The sequence below is a fragment of the Thunnus albacares genome, unplaced genomic scaffold, assembly GCF_914725855.1.
Source record: "Thunnus albacares unplaced genomic scaffold, fThuAlb1.1, whole genome shotgun sequence".
In the NCBI taxonomy this organism is placed as follows: domain Eukaryota; kingdom Metazoa; phylum Chordata; class Actinopteri; order Scombriformes; family Scombridae; genus Thunnus; species Thunnus albacares.
Window position 1 is genome coordinate 11,315 of NW_025335236.1, and position 25,659 is coordinate 36,973.

General features: G+C 46.4%; 1 protein-coding gene across 1 annotated transcript; it reads right to left on the reverse strand.

Moving 5' to 3' along the window:
• Window positions 1-18,690: 18,690 nt before the first annotated feature.
• On the reverse strand, window positions 18,691-25,248 carry LOC122978720. Its single transcript, XM_044345644.1, has 6 exons — window positions 24,616-25,248; window positions 22,905-23,037; window positions 21,462-21,679; window positions 20,274-21,353; window positions 20,002-20,170; window positions 18,691-19,331 (listed from the first exon to the last, which is right to left on the reverse strand). The coding sequence occupies exons 3-6, from the start codon at window positions 21,670-21,672 to the stop codon at window positions 19,205-19,207; spliced, it is 1,587 nt and encodes a 528-aa protein (XP_044201579.1). The 5' UTR covers window positions 21,673-21,679; window positions 22,905-23,037; window positions 24,616-25,248; the 3' UTR covers window positions 18,691-19,204.
• Between the last annotated feature and the right edge of the window lie 411 nt (window positions 25,249-25,659).

Below are 25,659 nucleotides of genomic sequence, written 5' to 3' on the forward strand. Positions count from 1 at the left end.
CTGGCAGGGTCAAAGCGCACGCCGTAAATGTATTTTCATGTGTTTCTGTCAATTTCAGTGTTATTGGGCCCAAAATAGTGGCTTTTCATCAGAACCGATGCAGACTCACCCAAAAGGCTCGGCTGCGCTGGCAGGGTCACGGCGCACGCCGTACATGCATTTTCATGTGTTTCTGTCAATTTCAGTGTTTTTGGGCCCAAACTAGTGGCTTTTCATCAGAACCGATGCAGACTCACCCAAAAGGCTCGGCTGCGCTGGCAGGGTCAAAGCGCACGCCGTAAATGTATTTTCATGTGTTTCTGTCAATTTCAGTGTTATTGGGCCCAAACTAGTGGCTTTTCATCAGAACCGATGCAGACTCACCCAAAAGGCTCGGCTGCGCTGGCAGGGTCACGGTGCACGCCGTACATGCATTTTCATGTGTTTCTGTCAATTTCAGTGTTTTTGGGCCCAAACTAGTGGCTTTTCATCAGAACCGATGCAGACTCACCCAAAAGGCTCGGCTGCGCTGGCAGGGTCAAAGCGCACGCCGTAAATGTATTTTCATGTGTTTCTGTCAATTTCAGTGTTATTGGGCCCAAACTAGTGGCTTTTCATCAGAACCGATGCAGACTCACCCAAAAGGCTCGGCTGCGCTGGCAGGGTCAAAGCGCACGCCGTAAATGTATTTTCATGTGTTTCTGTCAATTTCAGTGTTATTGGGCCCAAACTAGTGGCTTTTCATCAGAACCGATGCAGACTCACCCAAAAGGCTCGGCTGCGCTGGCAGGGTCACGGTGCACGCCGTACATGCATTTTCATGTGTTTCTGTCAATTTCAGTGTTTTTGGGCCCAAACTAGTGGCTTTTCATCAGAACCGATGCAGACTCACCCAAAAGGCTCGGCTGCGCTGGCAGGGTCAAAGCGCACGCCGTAAATGTATTTTCATGTGTTTCTGTCAATTTCAGTGTTATTGGGCCCAAACTAGTGGCTTTTCATCAGAACCGATGCAGACTCACCCAAAAGGCTCGGCTGCGCTGGCAGGGTCAAAGCGCACGCCGTAAATGTATTTTCATGTGTTTCTGTCAATTTCAGTGTTATTGGGCCCAAAATAGTGGCTTTTCATCAGAACCGATGCAGACTCACCCAAAAGGTTCGGCTGCGCTGGCAGGGTCACGGCGCACGCCGTACATGCATTTTCATGTGTTTCTGTCAATTTCAGTGTTTTTGGGCCCAAACTAGTGGCTTTTCATCAGAACCGATGCAGACTCACCCAAAAGGCTCGGCTGCGCTGGCAGGGTCACGGCGCACGCCGTACATGCATTTTCATGTGTTTCTGTCAATTTCAGTGTTTTTGGGCCCAAACTAGTGGCTTTTCATCAGAACCGATGCAGACTCACCCAAAAGGCTCGGCTGCGCTGGCAGGGTCAAAGCGCACGCCGTAAATGTATTTTCATGTGTTTCTGTCAATTTCAGTGTTATTGGGCCCAAACTAGTGGCTTTTCATCAGAACCGATGCAGACTCACCCAAAAGGCTCGGCTGCGCTGGCAGGGTCACGGCGCACGCCGTACATGCATTTTCATGTGTTTCTGTCAATTTCAGTGTTTTTGGGCCCAAACTAGTGGCTTTTCATCAGAACCGATGCAGACTCACCCAAAAGGCTCGGCTGCGCTGGCAGGGTCAAAGCGCACGCCGTAAATGTATTTTCATGTGTTTCTGTCAATTTCAGTGTTATTGGGCCCAAACTAGTGGCTTTTCATCAGAACCGATGCAGACTCACCCAAAAGGCTTGGTTGCGCTGGCAGGGTCACGGCGCACGCCGTACATGCATTTTCATGTGTTTCTGTCAATTTCAGTGTTTTTGGGCCCAAACTAGTGGCTTTTCATCAGAACCGATGCAGACTCACCCAAAAGGCTCGGCTGCGCTGGCAGGGTCACGGCGCACGCCGTACATGCATTTTCATGTGTTTCTGTCAATTTCAGTGTTTTTGGGCCCAAACTAGTGGCTTTTCATCAGAACCGATGCAGACTCACCCAAAAGGCTCGGCTGCGCTGGCAGGGTCACGGCGCACACCGTACATGCATTTTCATGTGTTTCTGTCAATTTCAGTGTTTTTGGGCCCAAACTAGTGGCTTTTCATCAGAACCGATGCAGACTCACCCAAAAGGCTCGGCTGCGCTGGCAGGGTCAAAGCGCACGCCGTAAATGTATTTTCATGTGTTTCTGTCAATTTCAGTGTTATTGGGCCCAAACTAGTGGCTTTTCATCAGAACCGACGCAGACTCACCCCAAAAGGCTCGGCTGCGCTGGCAGGGTCACGGTGCACGCCGTACATGCATTTTCATGTGTTTCTGTCAATTTCAGTGTTTTTGGGCCCAAACTAGTGGCTTTTCATCAGAACCGATGCAGACTCACCCAAAAGGCTCGGCTGCGCTGGCAGGGTCAAAGCGCACGCCGTAAATGTATTTTCATGTGTTTCTGTCAATTTCAGTGTTATTGGGGCCCAAACTAGTGGCTTTTCATCAGAACCGATGCAGACTCACCCAAAAGGCTCGGCTGCGCTGGCAGGGTCAAAGCGCACGCCGTAAATGTATTTTCATGTGTTTCTGTCAATTTCAGTGTTATTGGGCCCAAAATAGTGGCTTTTCATCAGAACCGATGCAGACTCACCCAAAAGGTTCGGCTGCGCTGGCAGGGTCACGGCGCACGCCGTACATGCATTTTCATGTGTTTCTGTCAATTTCAGTGTTTTTGGGCCCAAACTAGTGGCTTTTCATCAGAACCGATGCAGACTCACCCAAAAGGCTCGGCTGCGCTGGCAGGGTCAAAGCGCACGCCGTAAATGTATTTTCATGTGTTTCTGTCAATTTCAGTGTTCTTGGGCCCAAACTAGTGGCTTTTCATCAGAACCGATGCAGACTCACCCAAAAGGTTCGGCTGCGCTGGCAGGGTCAAAGCGCACGCCGTAAATGTATTTTCATGTGTTTCTGTCAATTTCAGTGTTATTGGGCCCAAACTAGTGGCTTTTCATCAGAACCGATGCAGACTCACCCAAAAGGCTCGGCTGCGCTGGCAGGGTCAAAGCGCACGCCGTAAATGTATTTTCATGTGTTTCTGTCAATTTCAGTGTTATTGGGCCCAAACTAGTGGCTTTTCATCAGAACCGATGCAGACTCACCCAAAAGGCTCGGTTGCGCTGGCAGGGGTCACGGCGCACGCCGTACATGCATTTTCATGTGTTTCTGTCAATTTCAGTGTTTTTGGGCCCAAACTAGTGGCTTTTCATCAGAACCGATGCAGACTCACCCAAAAGGCTCGGCTGCGCTGGCAGGGTCACGGCGCACGCCGTACATGCATTTTCATGTGTTTCTGTCAATTTCAGTGTTTTTGGGCCCAAACTAGTGGCTTTTCATCAGAACCGATGCAGACTCACCCAAAAGGTTCGGCTGCGCTGGCAGGGTCAAAGCGCACGCCGTAAATGTATTTTCATGTGTTTCTGTCAATTTCAGTGTTATTGGGCCCAAACTAGTGGCTTTTCATCAGAACCGATGCAGACTCACCCAAATGGCTCGGCTGCGCTGGCAGGGTCAAAGCGCACGCCGTAAATGTATTTACATGTGTTTCTGTCAATTTCAGTGTTATTGGGCCCAAACTAGTGGCTTTTTCATCAGAACCGATGCAGACTCACCCAAAAGGCTCGGCTGCGCTGGCAGGGTCACGGCACACGCCGTACATGCGTTTTCATGTGTTTCTGTCAATTTCAGTGGTTTTGGGCCCAAACTAGTGGCTTTTCATCAGAACCGATGCAGACTCACCCAAAAGGCTCGGCTGCGCTGGCAGGGTCACGGCGCACGCCGTACATGCATTTTCATGTGTTTCTGTCAATTTCAGTGTTTTTGGGCCCAAACTAGTGGCTTTTCATCAGAACCAATGCAGACTCACCCAAAAGGCTCGGCTGCGCCTGGCAGGGGTCAAAGCGCACGCCGTAAATGTATTTTCATGAGTTTCTGTCAATTTCAGTGTTTTTGGGCCCAAACCAGTCGCTTTTCATCAGAACCGATGCAGACTCACCCAAAAGGCTCGCTGCGCTGGCAGGGTCACGGCGCACGCCGTACATGCATTTTCATGTGTTTCTGTCAATTTCAGTGTTTTTGGGCCCAAACTAGTGGCTTTTCATCAGAACCGATGCAGACTCACCCAAAAGGTTCGGCTGCGCTGGCAGGGTCAAAGCGCACGCCGTAAATGTATTTTCATGTGTTTCTGTCAATTTCAGTGTTATTGGGCCCAAACTAGTGGCTTTTCATCAGAACCGATGCAGACTCACCCAAAAGGCTCGGCTGCGCTGGCAGGGTCAAAGCGCACGCCGTACATGCATTTTCATGTGTTTCTGTCAATTTCAGTGTTTTTGGGCCCAAACTAGTGGCTTTTCATCAGAACCGATGCAGACTCACCCAAAAGGCTCGGCTGCGCTGGCAGGGTCAAAGCGCACGCCGTAAATGTATTTTCATGTGTTTCTGTCAATTTCAGTGTTATTGGGCCCAAACTAGTGGCTTTTCATCAGAACCGATGCAGACTCACCCAAAAGGCTCGGCTGCGCTGGCAGGGTCAAAGCGGACGCCGTAAATGTATTTTCATGTGTTTCTGTCAATTTCAGTGTTTTTGGGCCCAAACTAGTGGCTTTTCATCAGAACCGATGCAGACTCACCCAAAAGGCTCGGCTGCGCTGGCAGGGTCAAAGCGCACGCCGTAAATGTATTTTCATGTGTTTCTGTCAATTTCAGTGTTATTGGGCCCAAACTAGTGGCTTTTCATCAGAACCGATGCAGACTCACCCAAAAGGCTCGGCTGCGCTGGCAGGGTCACGGCGCACGCCGTACATGCATTTTCATGTGTTTCTGTCAATTTCAGTGTTTTTGGGCCCAAACTAGTGGCTTTTCATCAGAACCGATGCAGACTCACCCAAAAGGCTCGGCTGCGCTGGCAGGGTCACGGCGCACGCCGTACATGCATTTTCATGTGTTTCTGTCAATTTCAGTGTTTTTGGGCCCAAACTAGTGGCTTTTCATCAGAACCGATGCAGACTCACCCAAAAGGCTCGGCTGCGCTGGCAGGGTCACGGCGCACGCCGTACATGCATTTTCATGTGTTTCTGTCAATTTCAGTGTTATTGGGCCCAAACTAGTGGCTTTTCATCAGAACCGATGCAGACTCACCCAAAAGGCTCGGCTGCGCTGGCAGGGTCACGTTGCATGCCGTACATGCATTTTCATGTGTTTCTCTCAATTTCAGTGTTTTTGGGCCCAAATTAGTGGCTTTTCAACAGAACCGATGCAGACTCACCCAAAAGGCTCGGCTGCGCTGGCAGGGTCAAAGCGCACGCCTTAAATGTATTTTCATGTGTTTCTGTCAATTTCAGTGTTATTGGGCCCAAACTAGTGACTTTTCATCAGAACCGATGCAGACTCACCCAAAAGGCTCGGCTGCGCTGGCAGGGTCACGGCGCACGCCGTACATGCATTTTCATGTGTTTCTGTCAATTTCAGTGTTTTTGGGCCCAAACTAGTGGCTTTTCATCAGAACCGATGCAGACTCACCCAAAAGGTTCGGCTGCGCTGGCAGGGTCAAAGCGCACGCCGTAAATGTATTTTCATGTGTTTCTGTCAATTTCAGTGTTTTTGGGCCCAAACCAGTCGCTTTGATTCAGAACCGATGCAGACTCACCCAAAAGGCTCGGCTGCGCTGGCAGGGTCACGGCACACGCCGTACATGCATTTTCATGTGTTTCTGTCAATTTCAGTGTTTTTGGGCCCAAACTAGTGGCTTTTCATCAGAACCGATGCAGACTCACCCAAAAGGCTCGGCTGCGCTGGCAGGGTCACGGCGCACGCCGTACATGCATTTTCATGTGTTTCTGTCAATTTCAGTGTTTTTGGGCCCAAACTAGTGGCTTTTCATCAGAACCAATGCAGACTCACCCAAAAGGCTCGGCTGCGCTGGCAGGGTCAAAGCGCACGCCGTAAATGTATTTTCATGTGTTTCTGTCAATTTCAGTGTTATTGGGCCCAAACTAGTGGCTTTTCATCAGAACCGATGCAGACTCACCCAAAAGGCTCGGTTGCGCTGGCAGGGTCACGGCGCACGCCGTACATGCATTTTCATGTGTTTCTGTCAATTTCAGTGTTATTGGGCCCAAACTAGTGGCTTTTCATCAGAACCGATGCAGACTCACCCAAAAGGCTCGGCTGCGCTGGCAGGGTCACGGCGCACGCCGTACATGCATTTTCATGTGTTTCTGTCAATTTCAGTGTTTTTGGGCCCAAACTAGTGGCTTTTCATCAGAACCGATGCAGACTCACCCAAAAGGCTCGGCTGCGCTGGCAGGGTCACGGCGCACGCCGTACATGCATTTTCATGTGTTTCTGTCAATTTCAGTGTTTTTGGGCCCAAACTAGTGGCTTTTCATCAGAAACGATGCAGACTCACCCAAAAGGCTCGGCTGCGCTGGCAGGGTCACGGCGCACGCCGTACATGCATTTTCATGTGTTTCTGTCAATTTCAGTGTTTTTGGGCCCAAACTAGTGGCTTTTCATCAGAACCGATGCAGACTCACCCAAAAGGCTCGGCTGCGCTGGCAGGGTCAAAGCGCACGCCGTAAATGTATTTTCATGAGTTTCTGTCAATTTCAGTGTTTTTGGGCCCAAACCAGTCGCTTTTCATCAGAACCGATGCAGACTCACCCAAAAGGCTCGGCTGCGCTGGCAGGGTCACGGCGCACGCCGTACATGCATTTTCATGTGTTTCTGTCAATATCAGTGTTTTTGGGCCCAAACTAGTGGCTTTTCATCAGAACCGATGCAGACTCACCCAAAAGGCTCGGCTGCGCTGGCAGGGTCAAAGCGCACGCCGTAAATGTATTTTCATGTGTTTCTGTCAATTTCAGTGTTATTGGGCCCAAACTAGTGGCTTTTCATCAGAACCGATGCAGACTCACCCAAAAGGCTCGGCTGCGCTGGCAGGGTCACGGCGCACGCCGTACATGCATTTTCATGTGTTTCTGTCAATTTCAGTGTTTTTGGGCCCAAACTAGTGGCTTTTCATCAGAACCGATGCAGACTCACCCAAAAGGCTCGGCTGCGCTGGCAGGGTCAAAGCGGACGCCGTAAATGTATTTTCATGTGTTTCTGTCAATTTCAGTGTTTTTGGGCCCAAACTAGTGGCTTTTCATCAGAACCGATGCAGACTCACCCAAAAGGCTCGGCTGCGCTGGCAGGGTCAAAGCGCACGCCGTAAATGTATTTTCATGTGTTTCTGTCAATTTCAGTGTTATTGGGCCCAAACTAGTGGCTTTTCATCAGAACCGATGCAGACTCACCCAAAAGGCTCGGCTGCGCTGGCAGGGTCACGGTGCACGCCGTACATGCATTTTCATGTGTTTCTGTCAATTTCAGTGTTTTTGGGCCCAAACTAGTGGCTTTTCATCAGAACCGATGCAGACTCACCCAAAAGGCTCGGCTGCGCTGGCAGGGTCAAAGCGCACGCCGTAAATGTATTTTCATGTGTTTCTGTCAATTTCAGTGTTATTGGGCCCAAACTAGTGGCTTTTCATCAGAACCGATGCAGACTCACCCAAAAGGCTCGGCTGCGCTGGCAGGGTCACGGCACACGCCGTACATGCGTTTTCATGTGTTTCTGTCAATTTCAGTGTTTTTGGGCCCAAACTAGTGGCTTTTCATCAGAACCGATGCAGACTCACCCAAAAGGCTCGGCTGCGCTGGCAGGGTCAAAGCGCACGCCGTAAATGTATTTTCATGTGTTTCTGTCAATTTCAGTGTTATTGGGCCCAAACTAGTGGCTTTTCATCAGAACCGATGCAGACTCACCCAAAAGGCTCGGCTGCGCTGGCAGGGTCACGGTGCACGCCGTACATGCATTTTCATGTGTTTCTGTCAATTTCAGTGTTTTTGGGCCCAAACTAGTGGCTTTTCATCAGAACCGATGCAGACTCACCCAAAAGGTTCGGCTGCGCTGGCAGGGTCAAAGCGCACGCCGTAAATGTATTTTCATGTGTTTCTGTCAATTTCAGTGTTATTGGGCCCAAACTAGTGGCTTTTCATCAGAACCGATGCAGACTCACCCAAAAGGCTCGGCTGCGCTGGCAGGGTCAAAGCGCACGCCGTAAATGTATTTTCATGTGTTTCTGTCAATTTCAGTGTTATTGGGCCCAAACTAGTGTCTTTTCATCAGAACCGATGCAGACTCACCCAAAAGGCTCGGCTGCGCTGGCAGGGTCACGGCGCACGCCGTACATGCATTTTCATGTGTTTCTGTCAATTTCAGTGTTTTTGGGCCCAAACTAGTGGCTTTTCATCAGAACCGATGCAGACTCACCCAAAAGGCTCGGCTGCGCTGGCAGGGTCACGGCGCACGCCGTACATGCATTTTCATGTGTTTCTGTCAATTTCAGTGTTTTTGGGCCCAAACTAGTGGCTTTTCATCAGAACCGATGCAGACTCACCCAAAAGGCTCGGCTGCGCTGGCAGGGTCAAAGCGCACGCCGTAAATGTATTTTCATGTGTTTCTGTCAATTTCAGTGTTTTTGGGCCCAAACCAGTCGCTTTTCATCAGAACCGATGCAGACTCACCCAAAAGGCTCGGCTGCGCTGGCAGGGTCACGTTGCATGCCGTACATGCATTTTCATGTGTTTCTGTCAATTTCAGTGTTTTTGGGCCCAAATTAGTGGCTTTTCAACAGAACCGATGCAGACTCACCCAAAAGGCTCGGCTGCGCTGGCAGGGTCAAAGCGCACGCCGTAAATGTATTTTCATGTGTTTCTGTCAATTTCAGTGTTTTTGGGCCCAAACTAGTGGCTTTTCATCAGAACCGATGCAGACTCACCCAAAAGGCTCGGCTGCGCTGGCAGGGTCACGGCGCACGCCGTACATGCATTTTCATGTGTTTCTGTCAATTTCAGTGTTTTTGGGCCCAAACTAGTGGCTTTTCATCAGAACCAATGCAGACTCACCCAAAGGGCTCGGCTGCGCTGGCAGGGTCAAAGCGCACGCCGTAAATGTATTTTCATGTGTTTCTGTCAATTTCAGTGTTATTGGGCCCAAACTAGTGGCTTTTCATCAGAACCGATGCAGACTCACCCAAAAGGCTCGGCTGCGCTGGCAGGGTCACGGTGCACGCCGTACATGCATTTTCATGTGTTTCTGTCAATTTCAGTGTTTTTGGGCCCAAACTAGTGGCTTTTCATCAGAACCGATGCAGACTCACCCAAAAGGCTCGGCTGCGCTGGCAGGGTCAAAGCGCACGCCGTAAATGTATTTTCATGTGTTTCTGTCAATTTCAGTGTTATTGGGCCCAAAATAGTGGCTTTTCATCAGAACCGATGCAGACTCACCCAAAAGGCTCGGCTGCGCTGGCAGGGTCAAAGCGCACGCCGTAAATGTATTTTCATGTGTTTCTGTCAATTTCAGTGTTATTGGGCCCAAAATAGTGGCTTTTCATCAGAACCGATGCAGACTCACCCAAAAGGCTCGGCTGCGCTGGCAGGGTCACGGCGCACGCCGTACATGCATTTTCATGTGTTTCTGTCAATTTCAGTGTTTTTGGGCCCAAACTAGTGGCTTTTCATCAGAACCGATGCAGACTCACCCAAAAGGTTCGGCTGCGCTGGCAGGGTCAAAGCGCACGCCGTAAATGTATTTTCATGTGTTTCTGTCAATTTCAGTGTTATTGGGCCCAAACTAGTGGCTTTTCATCAGAACCGATGCAGACTCACCCAAAAGGCTCGGCTGCGCTGGCAGGGTCAAAGCGCACGCCGTAAATGTATTTTCATGTGTTTCTGTCAATTTCAGTGTTATTGGGCCCAAACTAGTGGCTTTTCATCAGAACCGATGCAGACTCACCCAAAAGGCTCGGTTGCGCTGGCAGGGTCACGGCGCACGCCGTACATGCATTTTCATGTGTTTCTGTCAATTTCAGTGTTTTTGGGCCCAAACTCGTGGCTTTTCATCAGAACCGATGCAGACTCACCCAAAAGGCTCGGCTGCGCTGGCAGGGTCACGGCGCACGCCGTACATGCATTTTCATGTGTTTCTGTCAATTTCAGTGTTTTTGGGCCCAAACTAGTGGCTTTTCATCAGAACCGATGCAGACTCACCCAAAAGGCTCGGCTGCGCTGGCAGGGTCAAAGCGCACGCCGTAAATGTATTTTCATGTGTTTCTGTCAATTTCAGTTTTTTTGGGCCCAAACCAGTCGCTTTTCATCAGAACCGATGCAGACTCACCGAAAAGGCTCGGCTGCGCTGGCAGGGTCACGTTGCATGCCGTACATGCATTTTCATGTGTTTCTCTCAATTTCAGTGTTTTTGGGCCCAAATTAGTGGCTTTTCAACAGAACCGATGCAGACTCACCCAAAAGGCTCGGTTGCGCTGGCAGGGTCACGGCGCACGCCGTACATGCATTTTCATGTGTTTCTGTCAATTTCAGTGTTTTTGGGCCCAAACTAGTGGCTTTTCATCAGAACCGATGCAGACTCACCCAAAAGGCTCGGCTGCGCTGGCAGGGTCACGGCGCACGCCGTACATGCATTTTCATGTGTTTCTGTCAATTTCAGTGTTTTTGGGCCCAAACTAGCTGCTTTTCATCAGAACCGATGCAGACTCACCCAAAAGGCTCGGCTGCGCTGGCAGGGTCAAAGCGCACGCCTTCAATGCATTTTCATGTGTTTCTGTCAATTTCAGTGTTTTTGGGCCCAAACTAGTGGCTTTTCATCAGAACCGATGCAGACTCACCCAAAAGGCTCGGCTGCGCTGGCAGGGTCAAAGCGGATGCCGTAAATGTATTTTCATGTGTTTCTGTCAATTTCAGTGTTTTTGGGCCCAAACTAGTGGCTTTTCATCAGAACCGATGCAGACTCACCCAAAAGGCTCGGTTGCGCTGGCAGGGTCACGGCGCACGCTGTACATGCATTTTCATGTGTTTCTGTCAATTTCAGTGTTTTTGGGCCCAAACTAGTGGCTTTTCATCAGAACCGATGCAGACTCACCCAAAAGGCTCGGCTGCGCTGGCAGGGTCACGGCGCACGCCGTACATGCATTTTCATGTGTTTCTGTCAATTTCAGTGTTTTTGGGCCCAAACTAGTGGCTTTTCATCAGAACCGATGCAGACTCACCCAAAAGGCTCGGCTGCGCTGGCAGGGTCAAAGCGCACGCTGTAAATGTATTTTCATGTGTTTCTGTCAATTTCAGTGTTTTTGGGCCCAAACCAGTCGCTTTTCATCAGAACCGATGCAGACTCACCCAAAAGGCTCGGCTGCGCTGGCAGGGTCACGGCGCACACCGTACATGCATTTTCATGTGTTTCTGTCAATTTCAGTGTTTTTGGGCCCAAACTAGTGGCTTTTCATCAGAACCGATGCAGACTCACCCAAAAGGCTCGGCTGCGCTGGCAGGGTCAAAGCGCACGCCGTAAATGTATTTTCATGTGTTTCTGTCAATTTCAGTGTTATTGGGCCCAAACTAGTGGCTTTTCATCAGAACCGATGCAGACTCACCCAAAAGGCTCGGCTGCGCTGGCAGGGTCACGGCGCACGCCGTACATGCATTTTCATGTGTTTCTGTCAATTTCAGTGTTTTTGGGCCCAAACTAGTGGCTTTTCATCAGAACCGATGCAGACTCACCCAAAAGGCTCGGCTGCGCTGGCAGGGTCAAAGCGGACGCCGTAAATGTATTTTCATGTGTTTCTGTCAATTTCAGTGTAATTGGGCCCAAACCAGTCGCTTTTCATCAGAACCGATGCAGACTCACCCAAAAGGCTTGGCTGCGCTGGCAGGGTCACGGCGCACCCCGTACATGCATTTTCATGTGTTTTTGTCAATTTCAGTGTAATTGGGCCCAAACCAGTCGCTTTTCATCAGAACCGATGCAGACTCACCCAAAAGGTTCGGCTGCGCTGGCAGGGTCAAGGCGCACGCCGTACATGCATTTTCATATGTTGATGTCAATTTCAGTGTTATTGGGCCCAAACTACTTGCTTTTCATCAGAACCGATGCAGACTCACCCAAAAGGCTCGGCTGCGCTGGCAGGGTCAAAGCGCACGCCGTAAATGTATTTTCATGTGTTTCTGTCAATTTCAGTGTTTTTGGGCCCAAACTAGTGGCTTTTCATCAGAACCGATGCAGACTCACCCAAAAGGCTCGGCTGCGCTGGCAGGGTCACGGCGCACGCCGTACATGCATTTTCATGTGTTTCTGTCAATTTCAGTGTTTTTGGGCCCAAACTAGTGGCTTTTCATCAGAACCAATGCAGACTCACCCAAAGGGCTCGGCTGCGCTGGCAGGGTCAAAGCGCACGCCGTAAATGTATTTTCATGTGTTTCTGTCAATTTCAGTGTTATTGGGCCCAAACTAGTGGCTTTTCATCAGAACCGATGCAGACTCACCCAAAAGGCTCGGCTGCGCTGGCAGGGTCACGGTGCACGCCGTACATGCATTTTCATGTGTTTCTGTCAATTTCAGTGTTTTTGGGCCCAAACTAGTGGCTTTTCATCAGAACCGATGCAGACTCACCCAAAAGGCTCGGCTGCGCTGGCAGGGTCAAAGCGCACGCCGTAAATGTATTTTCATGTGTTTCTGTCAATTTCAGTGTTATTGGGCCCAAAATAGTGGCTTTTCATCAGAACCGATGCAGACTCACCCAAAAGGCTCGGCTGCGCTGGCAGGGTCAAAGCGCACGCCGTAAATGTATTTTCATGTGTTTCTGTCAATTTCAGTGTTATTGGGCCCAAAATAGTGGCTTTTCATCAGAACCGATGCAGACTCACCCAAAAGGCTCGGCTGCGCTGGCAGGGTCACGGCGCACGCCGTACATGCATTTTCATGTGTTTCTGTCAATTTCAGTGTTTTTGGGCCCAAACTAGTGGCTTTTCATCAGAACCGATGCAGACTCACCCAAAAGGTTCGGCTGCGCTGGCAGGGTCAAAGCGCACGCCGTAAATGTATTTTCATGTGTTTCTGTCAATTTCAGTGTTATTGGGCCCAAACTAGTGGCTTTTCATCAGAACCGATGCAGACTCACCCAAAAGGCTCGGCTGCGCTGGCAGGGTCAAAGCGCACGCCGTAAATGTATTTTCATGTGTTTCTGTCAATTTCAGTGTTATTGGGCCCAAACTAGTGGCTTTTCATCAGAACCGATGCAGACTCACCCAAAAGGCTCGGTTGCGCTGGCAGGGTCACGGCGCACGCCTTCAATGCATTTTCATCTGTTTCTGTCAATTTCAGTGTTTTTGGGCCCAAACTAGTGGCTTTTCATCAGAACAGATGCAGACTCACCCAAAAGGCTCGGCTGCGCTGGCAGGGTCACGGCGCACGCCGTACATGCATTTTCATGTGTTTCTGTCAATTTCAGTGTTTTTGGGCCCAAACTAGTGGCTTTTCATCAGAACCGATGCAGACTCACCCAAAAGGTTCGGCTGCGCTGGCAGGGTCAAAGCGCACGCCGTAAATGTATTTTCATGTGTTTCTGTCAATTTCAGTGTTATTGGGCCCAAACTAGTGGCTTTTCATCAGAACCGATGCAGACTCACCCAAAAGGCTCGGCTGCGCTGGCAGGGTCAAAGCGCACGCCGTAAATGTATTTTCATGTGTTTCTGTCAATTTCAGTGTTATTGGGCCCAAACTAGTGGCTTTTCATCAGAACCGATGCAGACTCACCCAAAAGGCTCGGTTGCGCTGGCAGGGTCACGACGCACGCCTTCAATGCATTTTCATGTGTTTCTGTCAATTTCAGTGTTTTTGGGCCCAAACTAGTGGCTTTTCATCAGAACCGATGCAGACTCACCCAAAAGGCTCGGCTGCGCTGGCAGGGTCAAAGCGCACGCCGTAAATGTATTTTCATGTGTTTCTGTCAATTTCAGTGTTTTTGGGCCCAAACCAGTCGCTTTTCATCAGAACCGATGCAGACTCACCCAAAAGGCTCGGCTGCGCTGGCAGGGTCACGGCGCACACCGTACATGCATTTTCATGTGTTTCTGTCAATTTCAGTGTTTTTGGGCCCAAACTAGTGGCTTTTCATCAGAACCGATGCAGACTCACCCAAAAGGCTCGGCTGCGCTGGCAGGGTCAAAGCGCACGCCGTAAATGTATTTTCATGTGTTTCTGTCAATTTCAGTGTTATTGGGCCCAAACTAGTGGCTTTTCATCAGAACCGATGCAGACTCACCCAAAAGGCTCGGCTGCGCTGGCAGGGTCACGGCGCACGCCGTACATGCATTTTCATGTGTTTCTGTCAATTTCAGTGTTTTTGGGCCCAAACTAGTGGCTTTTCATCAGAACCGATGCAGACTCACCCAAAAGGCTCGGCTGCGCTGGCAGGGTCAAAGCGGACGCCGTAAATGTATTTTCATGTGTTTCTGTCAATTTCAGTGTAATTGGGCCCAAACCAGTCGCTTTTCATCAGAACCGATGCAGACTCACCCAAAAGGCTTGGCTGCGCTGGCAGGGTCACGGCGCACCCCGTACATGCATTTTCATGTGTTTTTGTCAATTTCAGTGTAATTGGGCCCAAACCAGTCGCTTTTCATCAGAACCGATGCAGACTCACCCAAAAGGTTCGGCTGCGCTGGCAGGGTCAAGGCGCACGCCGTACATGCATTTTCATATGTTGATGTCAATTTCAGTGTTATTGGGCCCAAACTACTTGCTTTTCATCAGAACCGATGCAGACTCACCCAAAAGGCTCGGCTGCGCTGGCAGGGTCAAAGCGCACGCCGTAAATGTATTTTCATGTGTTTCTGTCAATTTCAGTGTTTTTGGGCCCAAACTAGTGGCTTTTCATCAGAACCGATGCAGACTCACCCAAAAGGCTCGGCTGCGCTGGCAGGGTCACGGCGCACGCCGTACATGCATTTTCATGTGTTTCTGTCAATTTCAGTGTTTTTGGGCCCAAACTAGTGGCTTTTCATCAGAACCAATGCAGACTCACCCAAAGGGCTCGGCTGCGCTGGCAGGGTCAAAGCGCACGCCGTAAATGTATTTTCATGTGTTTCTGTCAATTTCAGTGTTATTGGGCCCAAACTAGTGGCTTTTCATCAGAACCGATGCAGACTCACCCAAAAGGCTCGGCTGCGCTGGCAGGGTCACGGTGCACGCCGTACATGCATTTTCATGTGTTTCTGTCAATTTCAGTGTTTTTGGGCCCAAACTAGTGGCTTTTCATCAGAACCGATGCAGACTCACCCAAAAGGCTCGGCTGCGCTGGCAGGGTCAAAGCGCACGCCGTAAATGTATTTTCATGTGTTTCTGTCAATTTCAGTGTTATTGGGCCCAAAATAGTGGCTTTTCATCAGAACCGATGCAGACTCACCCAAAAGGCTCGGCTGCGCTGGCAGGGTCAAAGCGCACGCCGTAAATGTATTTTCATGTGTTTCTGTCAATTTCAGTGTTATTGGGCCCAAAATAGTGGCTTTTCATCAGAACCGATGCAGACTCACCAAAAGGCTCGGCTGCGCTGGCAGGGTCACGGCGCACGCCGTACATGCATTTTCATGTGTTTCTGTCAATTTCAGTGTTTTTGGGCCCAAACTAGTGGCTTTTCATCAGAACCGATGCAGACTCACCCAAAAGGTTCGGCTGCGCTGGCAGGGTCAAAGCGCACGCCGTAAATGTATTTTCATGTGTTTCTGTCAATTTCAGTGTTATTGGGCCCAAACTAGTGGCTTTTCATCAGAACCGATGCAGACTCACCCAAAAGGCTCGGCTGCGCTGGCAGGGTCAAAGCGCACGCCGTAAATGTATTTTCATGTGTTTCTGTCAATTTCAGTGTTATTGGGCCCAAACTAGTGGCTTTTCATCAGAACCGATGCAGACTCACCCAAAAGGCTCGGTTGCGCTGGCAGGGTCACGGCGCACGCCTTCAATGCATTTTCATCTGTTTCTGTCAATTTCAGTGTTTTTGGGCCCAAACTAGTGGCTTTTCATCAGAACAGATGCAGACTCACCCAAAAGGCTCGGCTGCGCTGGCAGGGTCACGGCGCACGCCGTACATGCATTTTCATGTGTTTCTGTCAATTTCAGTGTTTTTGGGCCCAAACTAGTGGCTTTTCATCAGAACCGATGCAGACTCACCCAAAAGGTTCGGCTGCGCTGGCAGGGTCAAAGCGCACGCCGTAAATGTATTTTCATGTGTTTCTGTCAATTTCAGTGTTATTGGGCCCAAACTAGTGGCTTTTCATCAGAACCGATGCAGACTCACCCAAAAGGCTCGGCTGCGCTGGCAGGGTCAAAGCGCACGCCGTAAATGTATTTTCATGTGTTTCTGTCAATTTCAGTGTTATTGGGCCCAAACTAGTGGCTTTTCATCAGAACCGATGCAGACTCACCCAAAAGGCTCGGTTGCGCTGGCAGGGTCACGACGCACGCCTTCAATGCATTTTCATGTGTTTCTGTCAATTTCAGTGTTTTTGGGCCCAAACTAGTGGCTTTTCATCAGAACCGATGCAGACTCACCCAAAAGGCTCGGCTGCGCTGGCAGGGTCAAAGCGCACGCCGTAAATGTATTTTCATGTGTTTCTGTCAATTTCAGTGTTTTTGGGCCCAAACCAGTCGCTTTTCATCAGAACCGATGCAGACTCACCCAAAAGGCTCGGCTGCGCTGGCAGGGTCACGGCGCACACCGTACATGCATTTTCATGTGTTTCTGTCAATTTCAGTGTTTTTGGGCCCAAACTAGTGGCTTTTCATCAGAACCGATGCAGACTCACCCAAAAGGCTCGGCTGCGCTGGCAGGGTCAAAGCGCACGCCGTAAATGTATTTTCATGTGTTTCTGTCAATTTCAGTGTTATTGGGCCCAAACTAGTGGCTTTTCATCAGAACCGATGCAGACTCACCCAAAAGGCTCGGCTGCGCTGGCAGGGTCAAAGCGGACGCCGTAAATGTATTTTCATGTGTTTCTGTCAATTTCAGTGTTTTTGGGCCCAAACTAGTGGCTTTTCATCAGAACCGATGCAGACTCACCCAAAAGGCTCGGCTGCGCTGGCAGGGTCACGGCGCACGCCGTACATGCATTTTCATGTGTTTCTGTCAATTTCAGTGTTTTTGGGCCCAAACTAGTGGCTTTTCATCAGAACCGATGCAGACTCACCCAAAAGGCTCGGCTGCGCTGGCAGGGTCAAAGCGCACGCCGTAAATGTATTTTCATGTGTTTCTGTCAATTTCAGTGTTATTGGGCCCAAACTAGTGGCTTTTCATCAGAACCGATGCAGACTCACCCAAAAGGCTCGGCTGCGCTGGCAGGGTCACGTTGCATGCCGTACATGCATTTTCATGTGTTTCTCTCAATTTCAGTGTTTTTGGGCCCAAATTAGTGGCTTTTCAACAGAACCGATGCAGACTCACCCAAAAGGCTCGGCTGCGCTGGCAGGGTCAAAGCGCACGCCTTAAATGTATTTTCATGTGTTTCTGTCAATTTCAGTGTTATTGGGCCCAAACTAGTGGCTTTTCATCAGAACCGATGCAGACTCACCCAAAAGGCTCGGCTGCGCTGGCAGGGTCACGGCGCACGCCGTACATGCATTTTCATGTGTTTCTGTCAATTTCAGTGTTTTTGGGCCCAAACTAGTGGCTTTTCATCAGAACCGATGCAGACTCACCCAAAAGGTTCGGCTGCGCTGGCAGGGTCAAAGCGCACGCCGTAAATGTATTTTCATGTGTTTCTGTCAATTTCAGTGTTTTTGGGCCCAAACCAGTCGCTTTGATTCAGAACCGATGCAGACTCACCCAAAAGGCTCGGCTGCGCTGGCAGGGTCACGGCACACGCCGTACATGCGTTTTCATGTGTTTCTGTCAATTTCAGTGTTTTTGGGCCCAAACTAGTGGCTTTTCATCAGAACCGATGCAGACTCACCCAAAAGGCTCGGCTGCGCTGGCAGGGTCACGGCGCACGCCGTACATGCATTTTCATGTGTTTCTGTCAATTTCAGTGTTTTTGGGCCCAAACTAGTGGCTTTTCATCAGAACCAATGCAGACTCACCCAAAAGGCTCGGCTGCGCTGGCAGGGTCAAAGCGCACGCCGTAAATGTATTTTCATGTGTTTCTGTCAATTTCAGTGTTATTGGGCCCAAACTAGTGGCTTTTCATCAGAACCGATGCAGACTCACCCAAAAGGCTCGGTTGCGCTGGCAGGGTCACGGCGCACGCCGTACATGCATTTTCATGCACTGTAAAAAAAAAACTGTTGTTTTTACAGGAAAACGCTGGCAGCTGTGGTTACCAGAGAATTCCTGTAAAAAATACAGCAGCACAGTAGACAACTTTACAGACGAAATATGTAAATTGATTTACAGTGAATGAAATCACGGCTGAATCACATTAAAAAACTGTTAAGTCTACAATTTTTTTTTTGTTAATTTCACATAACGGTGTTGTATATAAATAGACCATTTCCTGTATTTTTTACATGTAATAACTGCTAATTGTGCATCAATAAATGATAAAATTAACAGGGAAATATCAAACAAAAACTAATTTAAACCGGTAGAACAACAGTAAAACTCTGCATTTTAAATGGAATGGTTCTGTATATTATATATAAAATCTCTTCAAAATATGCTGTGTTTTTATGTTTTAATAATCAAGTTATAATGTAAAATTTACGTATAAACCTGCAAAAATACATCTTGAGAAAAGACGAGAGAAAAATATCACTTTTGGGAAATTTATTTAACAGCAATAATAGTTGTAAACAACTGGATGCATTTTTTTCAACAGATACAACATGCAAAGAAGCTACATATAATGGTTCTTGAACTATGACTGAATCCAAGTTGAGATACTCCAGAAGATTAGCCTCTTTAAATCTGGACATTTTTAACAAACTTTAACAAACAAAGTTTAAGTGTCAGGCACACAACAACAACCCAATTCAATCAAAATTTTGTTTACATTCTGAATGTTCCACAGTATGGCATAAAACTTATCTATCTCCATGGAGACAATCACGTGATGCCAACAGGCCAAGTTACAGGTCAGATCTGTGGAGAGGCGTACCCCCTCAAAATAAGAATGCACGTTTGTTAAGGTATTTTTGCAAAATAACAAAAATTACGTTGTGCCTTAATTACCATAATACACATTGTGGATTGAACAAAGCGAAAAGTAACAGTACCTCTTCTCAAACAAACAGTCAGAGTGCACAGAAGGAGTCCATATTTAGGCTTAACGCCACTCGTGATCGGAGAGGTCCTGGATCAGGGTGAGGACTCGAGGGTTCAGATTGAGACGACGCTTCGAGTTTTTATTCTCCACCTTAGTTCCTTTTTCTGGGTTTATCGAGAAAAAACACCTGTAGAATAAAAGCATATTAAGCATTTTAATTGATCAGTTAAAAAAAAAAACTTCATGTGTTCTTAACTTATTTACTTCGTGGATGTTTTTAAAGCCAAAACGTGGCTTGTTCCCATGAACTGCTATAAAAATAGTATATTTTGATATTTTTTTCTACTTTAAACATGTCACTCTTTTAGAGTCTGAAATATACATATCAAATATTAATTATATTTTTAGCTTTTTAACCCTTTCAATGCCAGTATGTTTACATAACTCTACATAATGCTGTTTTTATACAAAAAAAACTAAATAATTTCCATTAAATGCATTTAGTGAGTACACATACACAACATTATCCGACATCAATAGCACACACACTTTTCTTCCAGAAAACAATAAAAAGTGTGAAACTTTGCGGCATGCTTTGAATGGGTAAAAGTGGTGCCACCTGATGGACAAATATAAAAACTACAAATTGAAAGCCTGTGGTCCAAACCGAAATCTTAACATAAAGGAATGCATTAGTTTTTGTCAAGATAAACGTGGGATCAAAAATAGTGGTTTTAATGGGTTTCAATGGGGCAGTTTTTGGCCCTAGGAACTATTAAGGCAGTTTTTGTGTAGCTTAGCCATTTTAGGCTTAATTAAAGTACAGGTCTGAGAAATGCCATGCCATGTTTACTCACCTTTGAAGAAACTCCAGAGTTGAAGCCAGCTCAGATGGATAATGGATGTTGAAACAGAAGTAGCTCCCGAACATGAGGCACAATGCAGAAATGAAGGAGGAGATGTTTGTGTTGATGAGGTTCCGATCCAGACTCAGCATGTACCTTGTTGAGGAATAGCAGGACTGTCCTATGAACAAATTATTTAACAGGTTATATTAATAAGCGCTGCACTCACATGACAGATTCTATAAACAGTGCAATTAAAAAAAAGAGATATGAAACAGACTTACCACAGACAATAACAGCAGGTGTCAGAGGCACTTGCTCCAGTTGGACCTCTTCTGCCAGACAGGTATCTTCTACATGGAAGAACATGGACTCCTCCTTCTCATCAAAGTAGCTGAGCAGAAGCAGGACCATCTCTTTCACATCATCTGAGCAGCCACTCTGCTGTCCCCGCATCCTCTGAAGCCTTGCATAAGTCTGAAGGAACTTATTACTCTTGGTGACATAAACTGTGGTCATGTAGTTGAGAAGCCTTTTTCCCTTCAAATCCAAATTTCGCGTGAATGTCTCTTTGAGGTCAATCCCAGTGAGTTCCTTGAAGTGGACCGACATGCCAAGTTCGTCAAACCAAAATGGCCACTCCTCTCGAAGGCTTTTGATACTTTTTCCCTGGTTGACATGTTGACGCTGTGTGTAAAAAGTGGACTTCATTAGACATTTTACCTCCTCTGGATTGGCATCAGATTGTTGGAACATCTCCTTGAGTTTTTCCTTCTTTTGGTGCTGGCTCTCTTGAGTTTCTTCACGGGGCAGAAATTTCACATTCCATTTAATGCATCCGTAAGTGTCCTGCATTGCTGCTCTCTCTTCTAATGGGATCTCATCTGTGTGGTCTGAGTCATCAGCCTGATGTTTTCTTTTTCTTATTTTGGGTGTTGAAGTGCGCCTCACATTTTCGATTCTGTTTTGCAGCTGTTTTACAAGGGAATGGTAGCCTGTTCCAACAATATCGCCCTCTATTACATCTTGCAGAGAATTGGGATATTTTGCCACCATTTGCTTTGCAACATCAGTTGAATGCTTTTTACCTACATGGGGGCATTTTTCCATCATCTCAGTCACAACAATCCGGACCATTTGCCTCCTCAGTTTTGGGCCTGGCCTTTTTCCCCTCTCCAAAGAATCCATCACTTCCTCAGGAAATTTACTCCATGGAATTTCAAAGTTGTCTTCCCACTGTGTGTCAAGTCCTAGGCTGCTGGAGGAGGTTGACGATGAACTTTGGGGTGAAACAGAGAGCGATGACAGCAGTTGGGTAGGTGAGGCTTCCACAGATGATAGTGAGCTGTTCTCGGGAGTTTGGTCTTTAAATGACAAAAAAATAAGATTATGATTCACATTGTACAATATTACACAATGTCCATGTCTGCTTTTGCTGTTGAATAGCTGTGTGTTGTGGTGTTTTTACTTACATTTCTGTTTCCAAACAGAAAGAAGCTTTCTGGCTTGTACAGGTCTTAATACTGTCATCAAATCAGCCTCCGTTACGAAGCGTAGATCATCATACGTCTCGACTCCAATGGACTGCAAGTGCTCTTCCAGGATGTTTTTGTTTACTACTTGAAGTTCTGGTAGGGCTTCCATGATGGCGACATCTAGGAAGGTTCGCCCTGAGTCACTCATATTTACACTGAAGAAGAAATGCAGAACAGAAAAAATATACAGTACATACACTTAACAGAACAGGGACATGCATCAGGTAACACTTATATTAATGTCAAACTAACAGTCCAATTAACAGCTTTAATTGGACTTTATTTTGCCACAATACTGTGTTTTAGTGGAATGACTTGGAATCCATTAAGAATATATGATACCAAAGGATAGAAATCAGGCAGGTCATTAATGTTGATACATTGTAACCCAAGACTGTCCTTTGTCACAGAATACAGATGGTATTCTGAGAGGAAGATGCCTTTGTGGATATCCATCAAAACATACACAGATGTGTCATTTTGAATCAAGATGAGTAGAAGTTCACCAAACTCCATATACTCATCATTTCTGTACACAAGAAACTGTCCTTTTTTATATGCAGTGCCCTTGTACTGAATATCTGTGGCAACTGTGGTATTGCTTTCTGAAAAGGCTAACTCCCTGACTGCATGTTTAATAGCGTCACTGTAGAGGTTGGGATAAAACGCACAGCTGTCCTTCACTTGCAGTAGTTTACTGCATTCTTGCCCAGCTAAAAGATATGCCTGATACATCTGATGACGCTCTGACAATGTTTGACAAATATTTTTGAAGTTTTTCAAGTGTCTGGCACATCTTTTAAAATAACTGTGTTTACTTTCAAACCTAAGCGTCCATAATCTCCTCAATGGACCAAATTTCAACGACAGTGCTGAATAATGGCGCAAATAGTGGTGCTTGGGTTTGAGTTGAATTTCAGGAAACATCATCTTTCTCAACTCCAAATATTCTTGGATCAAAATGTCAAGATATGCTATCTGGGACAAGGAAATGTTCTGAGCACAAATAAGATCCACAATGTCTTTTAGCTGGAGAGCTAACTGCCATACTTCATCCTCATGATTTTGCACTTTGTCACCAATCAAAACTGGTAGCAATCTCAGAAGGTTCCAGTTTTGAATGGCTTGCCCTGATAACTTGGCTCCGTCAGGTTTGACAGCACATGGCTTTGTGAGTGCTTCAGATCCTTTGTACTTAAACTGTTTGATGCGCCTGTTTAAGAGTGAGTATGTGAACCATTTTTTCATTTTTATAATGTTCTTCAAGTACAGTGCTAGATCATATGACAAGACTCCTTCAAAGAGGTCATGACCTAAACAAGGCGGGAGACCAGGTTGGGATACGTGAAAAGACTCAAGGGTATTAAAGATAGAGTTTACCTTTATTCCTCTGACGTCTTGGATGTTTTCAGCCTGGAGATCAGCAACAGCTGTGTCATACGTCTCTGGGGTGCGTGGAGGACCACAGGCATTTGGATCAGCCTCAAACTCACTTCTCGTGATGTCACAGTACCTGCAAAAATATTGAGAGCGGCTGAAGTTCTCTGTAAACCCACCTATGCAATGAGAACCAAGGTTATCCCCAGCAATGCAGTAGAGACCCCCTTTTACTGTTTTTCCATCTACATTTATTCCATCTGTCTCCAAGGATTTCAGATCTGCCAACAACTCTGAGAAAACTTTGGCTATTCCAAAACGCTTTAAGTCATTCTCAACACACAACAAGACTAAAAACATATTATCAGTATTTGAACGCAAATGAATGGGTAAATTTGCTAATGAAAGATAAACTGCAAGAACTTTGTGTGTCTTTTTAGCAGAACCCAGGGGATTCACAATTTCAAATGAATCTTGATACAAAATCAGTTTGAGGCTTTCAGGGTTTTCATTAAAGAACTGGTGACATTTGAAAATTTTTCCATCATATAAATCCGTAAAAACCTCTACATCAGGATCTCCAAACTGTTGTGGCTGTGCATTCCTCCATAACTGGGAGTGCAAAAAGCTCTTCAGAGTTTCTGCCACTGGTATGTAGTACGCAAATTTTTGTGTCATGTTTTCATCCATTCCCAATAGCACTTTTTGGGGTTCCGTGTACTTAAACATTTTTGTGAATGTCTGATTTCTGGTGTATGTTGTTCTTAATTGTCCCTGATGACAGGCAGAGAACAAATCTGACTCTTTAATGCAGTCACATATTTTAGTGACTGCTTCATCTGATAGGCTCATATCATTTTTTAATAAAGAACTTACTTTAGTTATTGTGTAGGCTTGACCTAACTCGTGCACATTTTGCATCTCCTCAACAATAGTCTGTATAGTAGAGGCAGGAATAAGCAGCTGTCCTTGCAGTTTAAGGTAAAAGAGACACATGTTTCTGAGATAAGACTGACTATCATTCTCTGGCATATCACTGGCTGCACTAGCTGTTGGCATGGCTTCATGTGTGCTTTCTGAATCATCTGTACTGGCAATGACATTTGGGGGCTGAAGGCGAGTTTCCTTGTACATGTCATCAATACCATCAGGGGAGCATGCTTTATGCTTCCTACACATGTGAGAAGTAAATGATGACTTTTTTGTAAACACATGCTTACAACCACTTACTGGACATGACACAGACCTGCCCTCTCCAAAATGATCATTTAAGTGAGACACTAGCTCTTTCACCGTGTGTAAATTGCGGGCACATAATGAAACTGCGCATTTTAAATCCGCAACAACAGCTTTAGGAGCAGCTTGCGGTGCAGGTGCATTGTGCACACGATAAAAATGGCCCTTGAAAGCTGAGTAAGTGGTAAATGTTTGACTACAGTTGGCGCCAGCACATTTGAAAAGACAATGAGGCTCATTCCTATGTACTCTGCAATGCAGTACATAGCCTCTTAATGTAACAAATTTGCTTTTACAAAAGACGCAGGTGATCATTTTTAGGATTTCAAATGTTTGCCTGTGCTTTTCAGCTGAATTAAGTTATCACACATTGAGCTAACGTTACTGGTCTTAAATATGGACTGGTGCTAGCTAGCTAGCTTTCAGCACACATTTTCGTCTGGTCTCGAAAAAAGAGTAGCCTAAATATGAAGCTTACCTTCCAATTGAACAGCCACAGACCCTCCAAAAAACTTGTAGATTTGTCCTAAAATCTTTTAAAATGAAGTGGTCCGAAGATTTCTGCTCCGTTCTCTGCTCTGCAGACTGCACACTGGCTCCTTAGTGACGCTAACGGCTAATGGTTCGCGCTTCTCCCGCCCTCACGTCATTATCCAATCAGAGACGAACTTCAGCTGCGCACTTTTAAATTTCAAAATTAGGAGGACTCAGTGCACAATGAGAGAGTAAAAGTACAAGTGGTTAGAGGTGGCACTGTTAGGTTGTTTAGCCTGTGAAAATGATAATGATAAAGACTAAAAGAAACATAAAGCATACAAGGATTAGGACTGAACAGTGTTACTTTGCATATATCAATAATTTGAATGTCTTATACACACACTCTACAATATGCTACAAATAGCCTAAATTATAAATGCAATGTTATTAAAATTGTATATTTTTTATATTTAAATAGATAGGTAACCTCTCAGGTTCACAATAAAACTTTTTTGTGAAAACATTTTAAATAGGCCTACGTCAATTTGCATCATTTTATCAATCATGTTAAAATTACAGCATAAACTTGTAAAGTGACTTACATATATTTGTATTTTTTAAAACAACTGACTAAAACTATAGTTTTTACAATATTTGCATGTGAAATTAACTAAATTGTTTTGTTATGAGTATTACAGTATTTCTCTGTTTTTGTTACCAATATTTGTAGTTTTAACAAATAAATTTGATTGTAATCACATATTGTTGTTGTAAATATAACAAAAACATTCTGTTTAATAGTTTCCAAAAATTCACTGTACTTTAAACAAAAAATATATGTTTTTGAGTTTACAATACTTTTCTGTAGGGATTTTACATAGTTTTTATGTAAATTTCACAGTCATTTTTTACAGTGTGTGTTTCTGTCAATTTCAGTGTTATTGGGCCCAAACTAGTGGCTTTTCATCAGAACCGATGCAGACTCACCCAAAAGGCTCGGCTGCGCTGGCAGGGTCACGGCGCACGCCGTACATGCATTTTCATG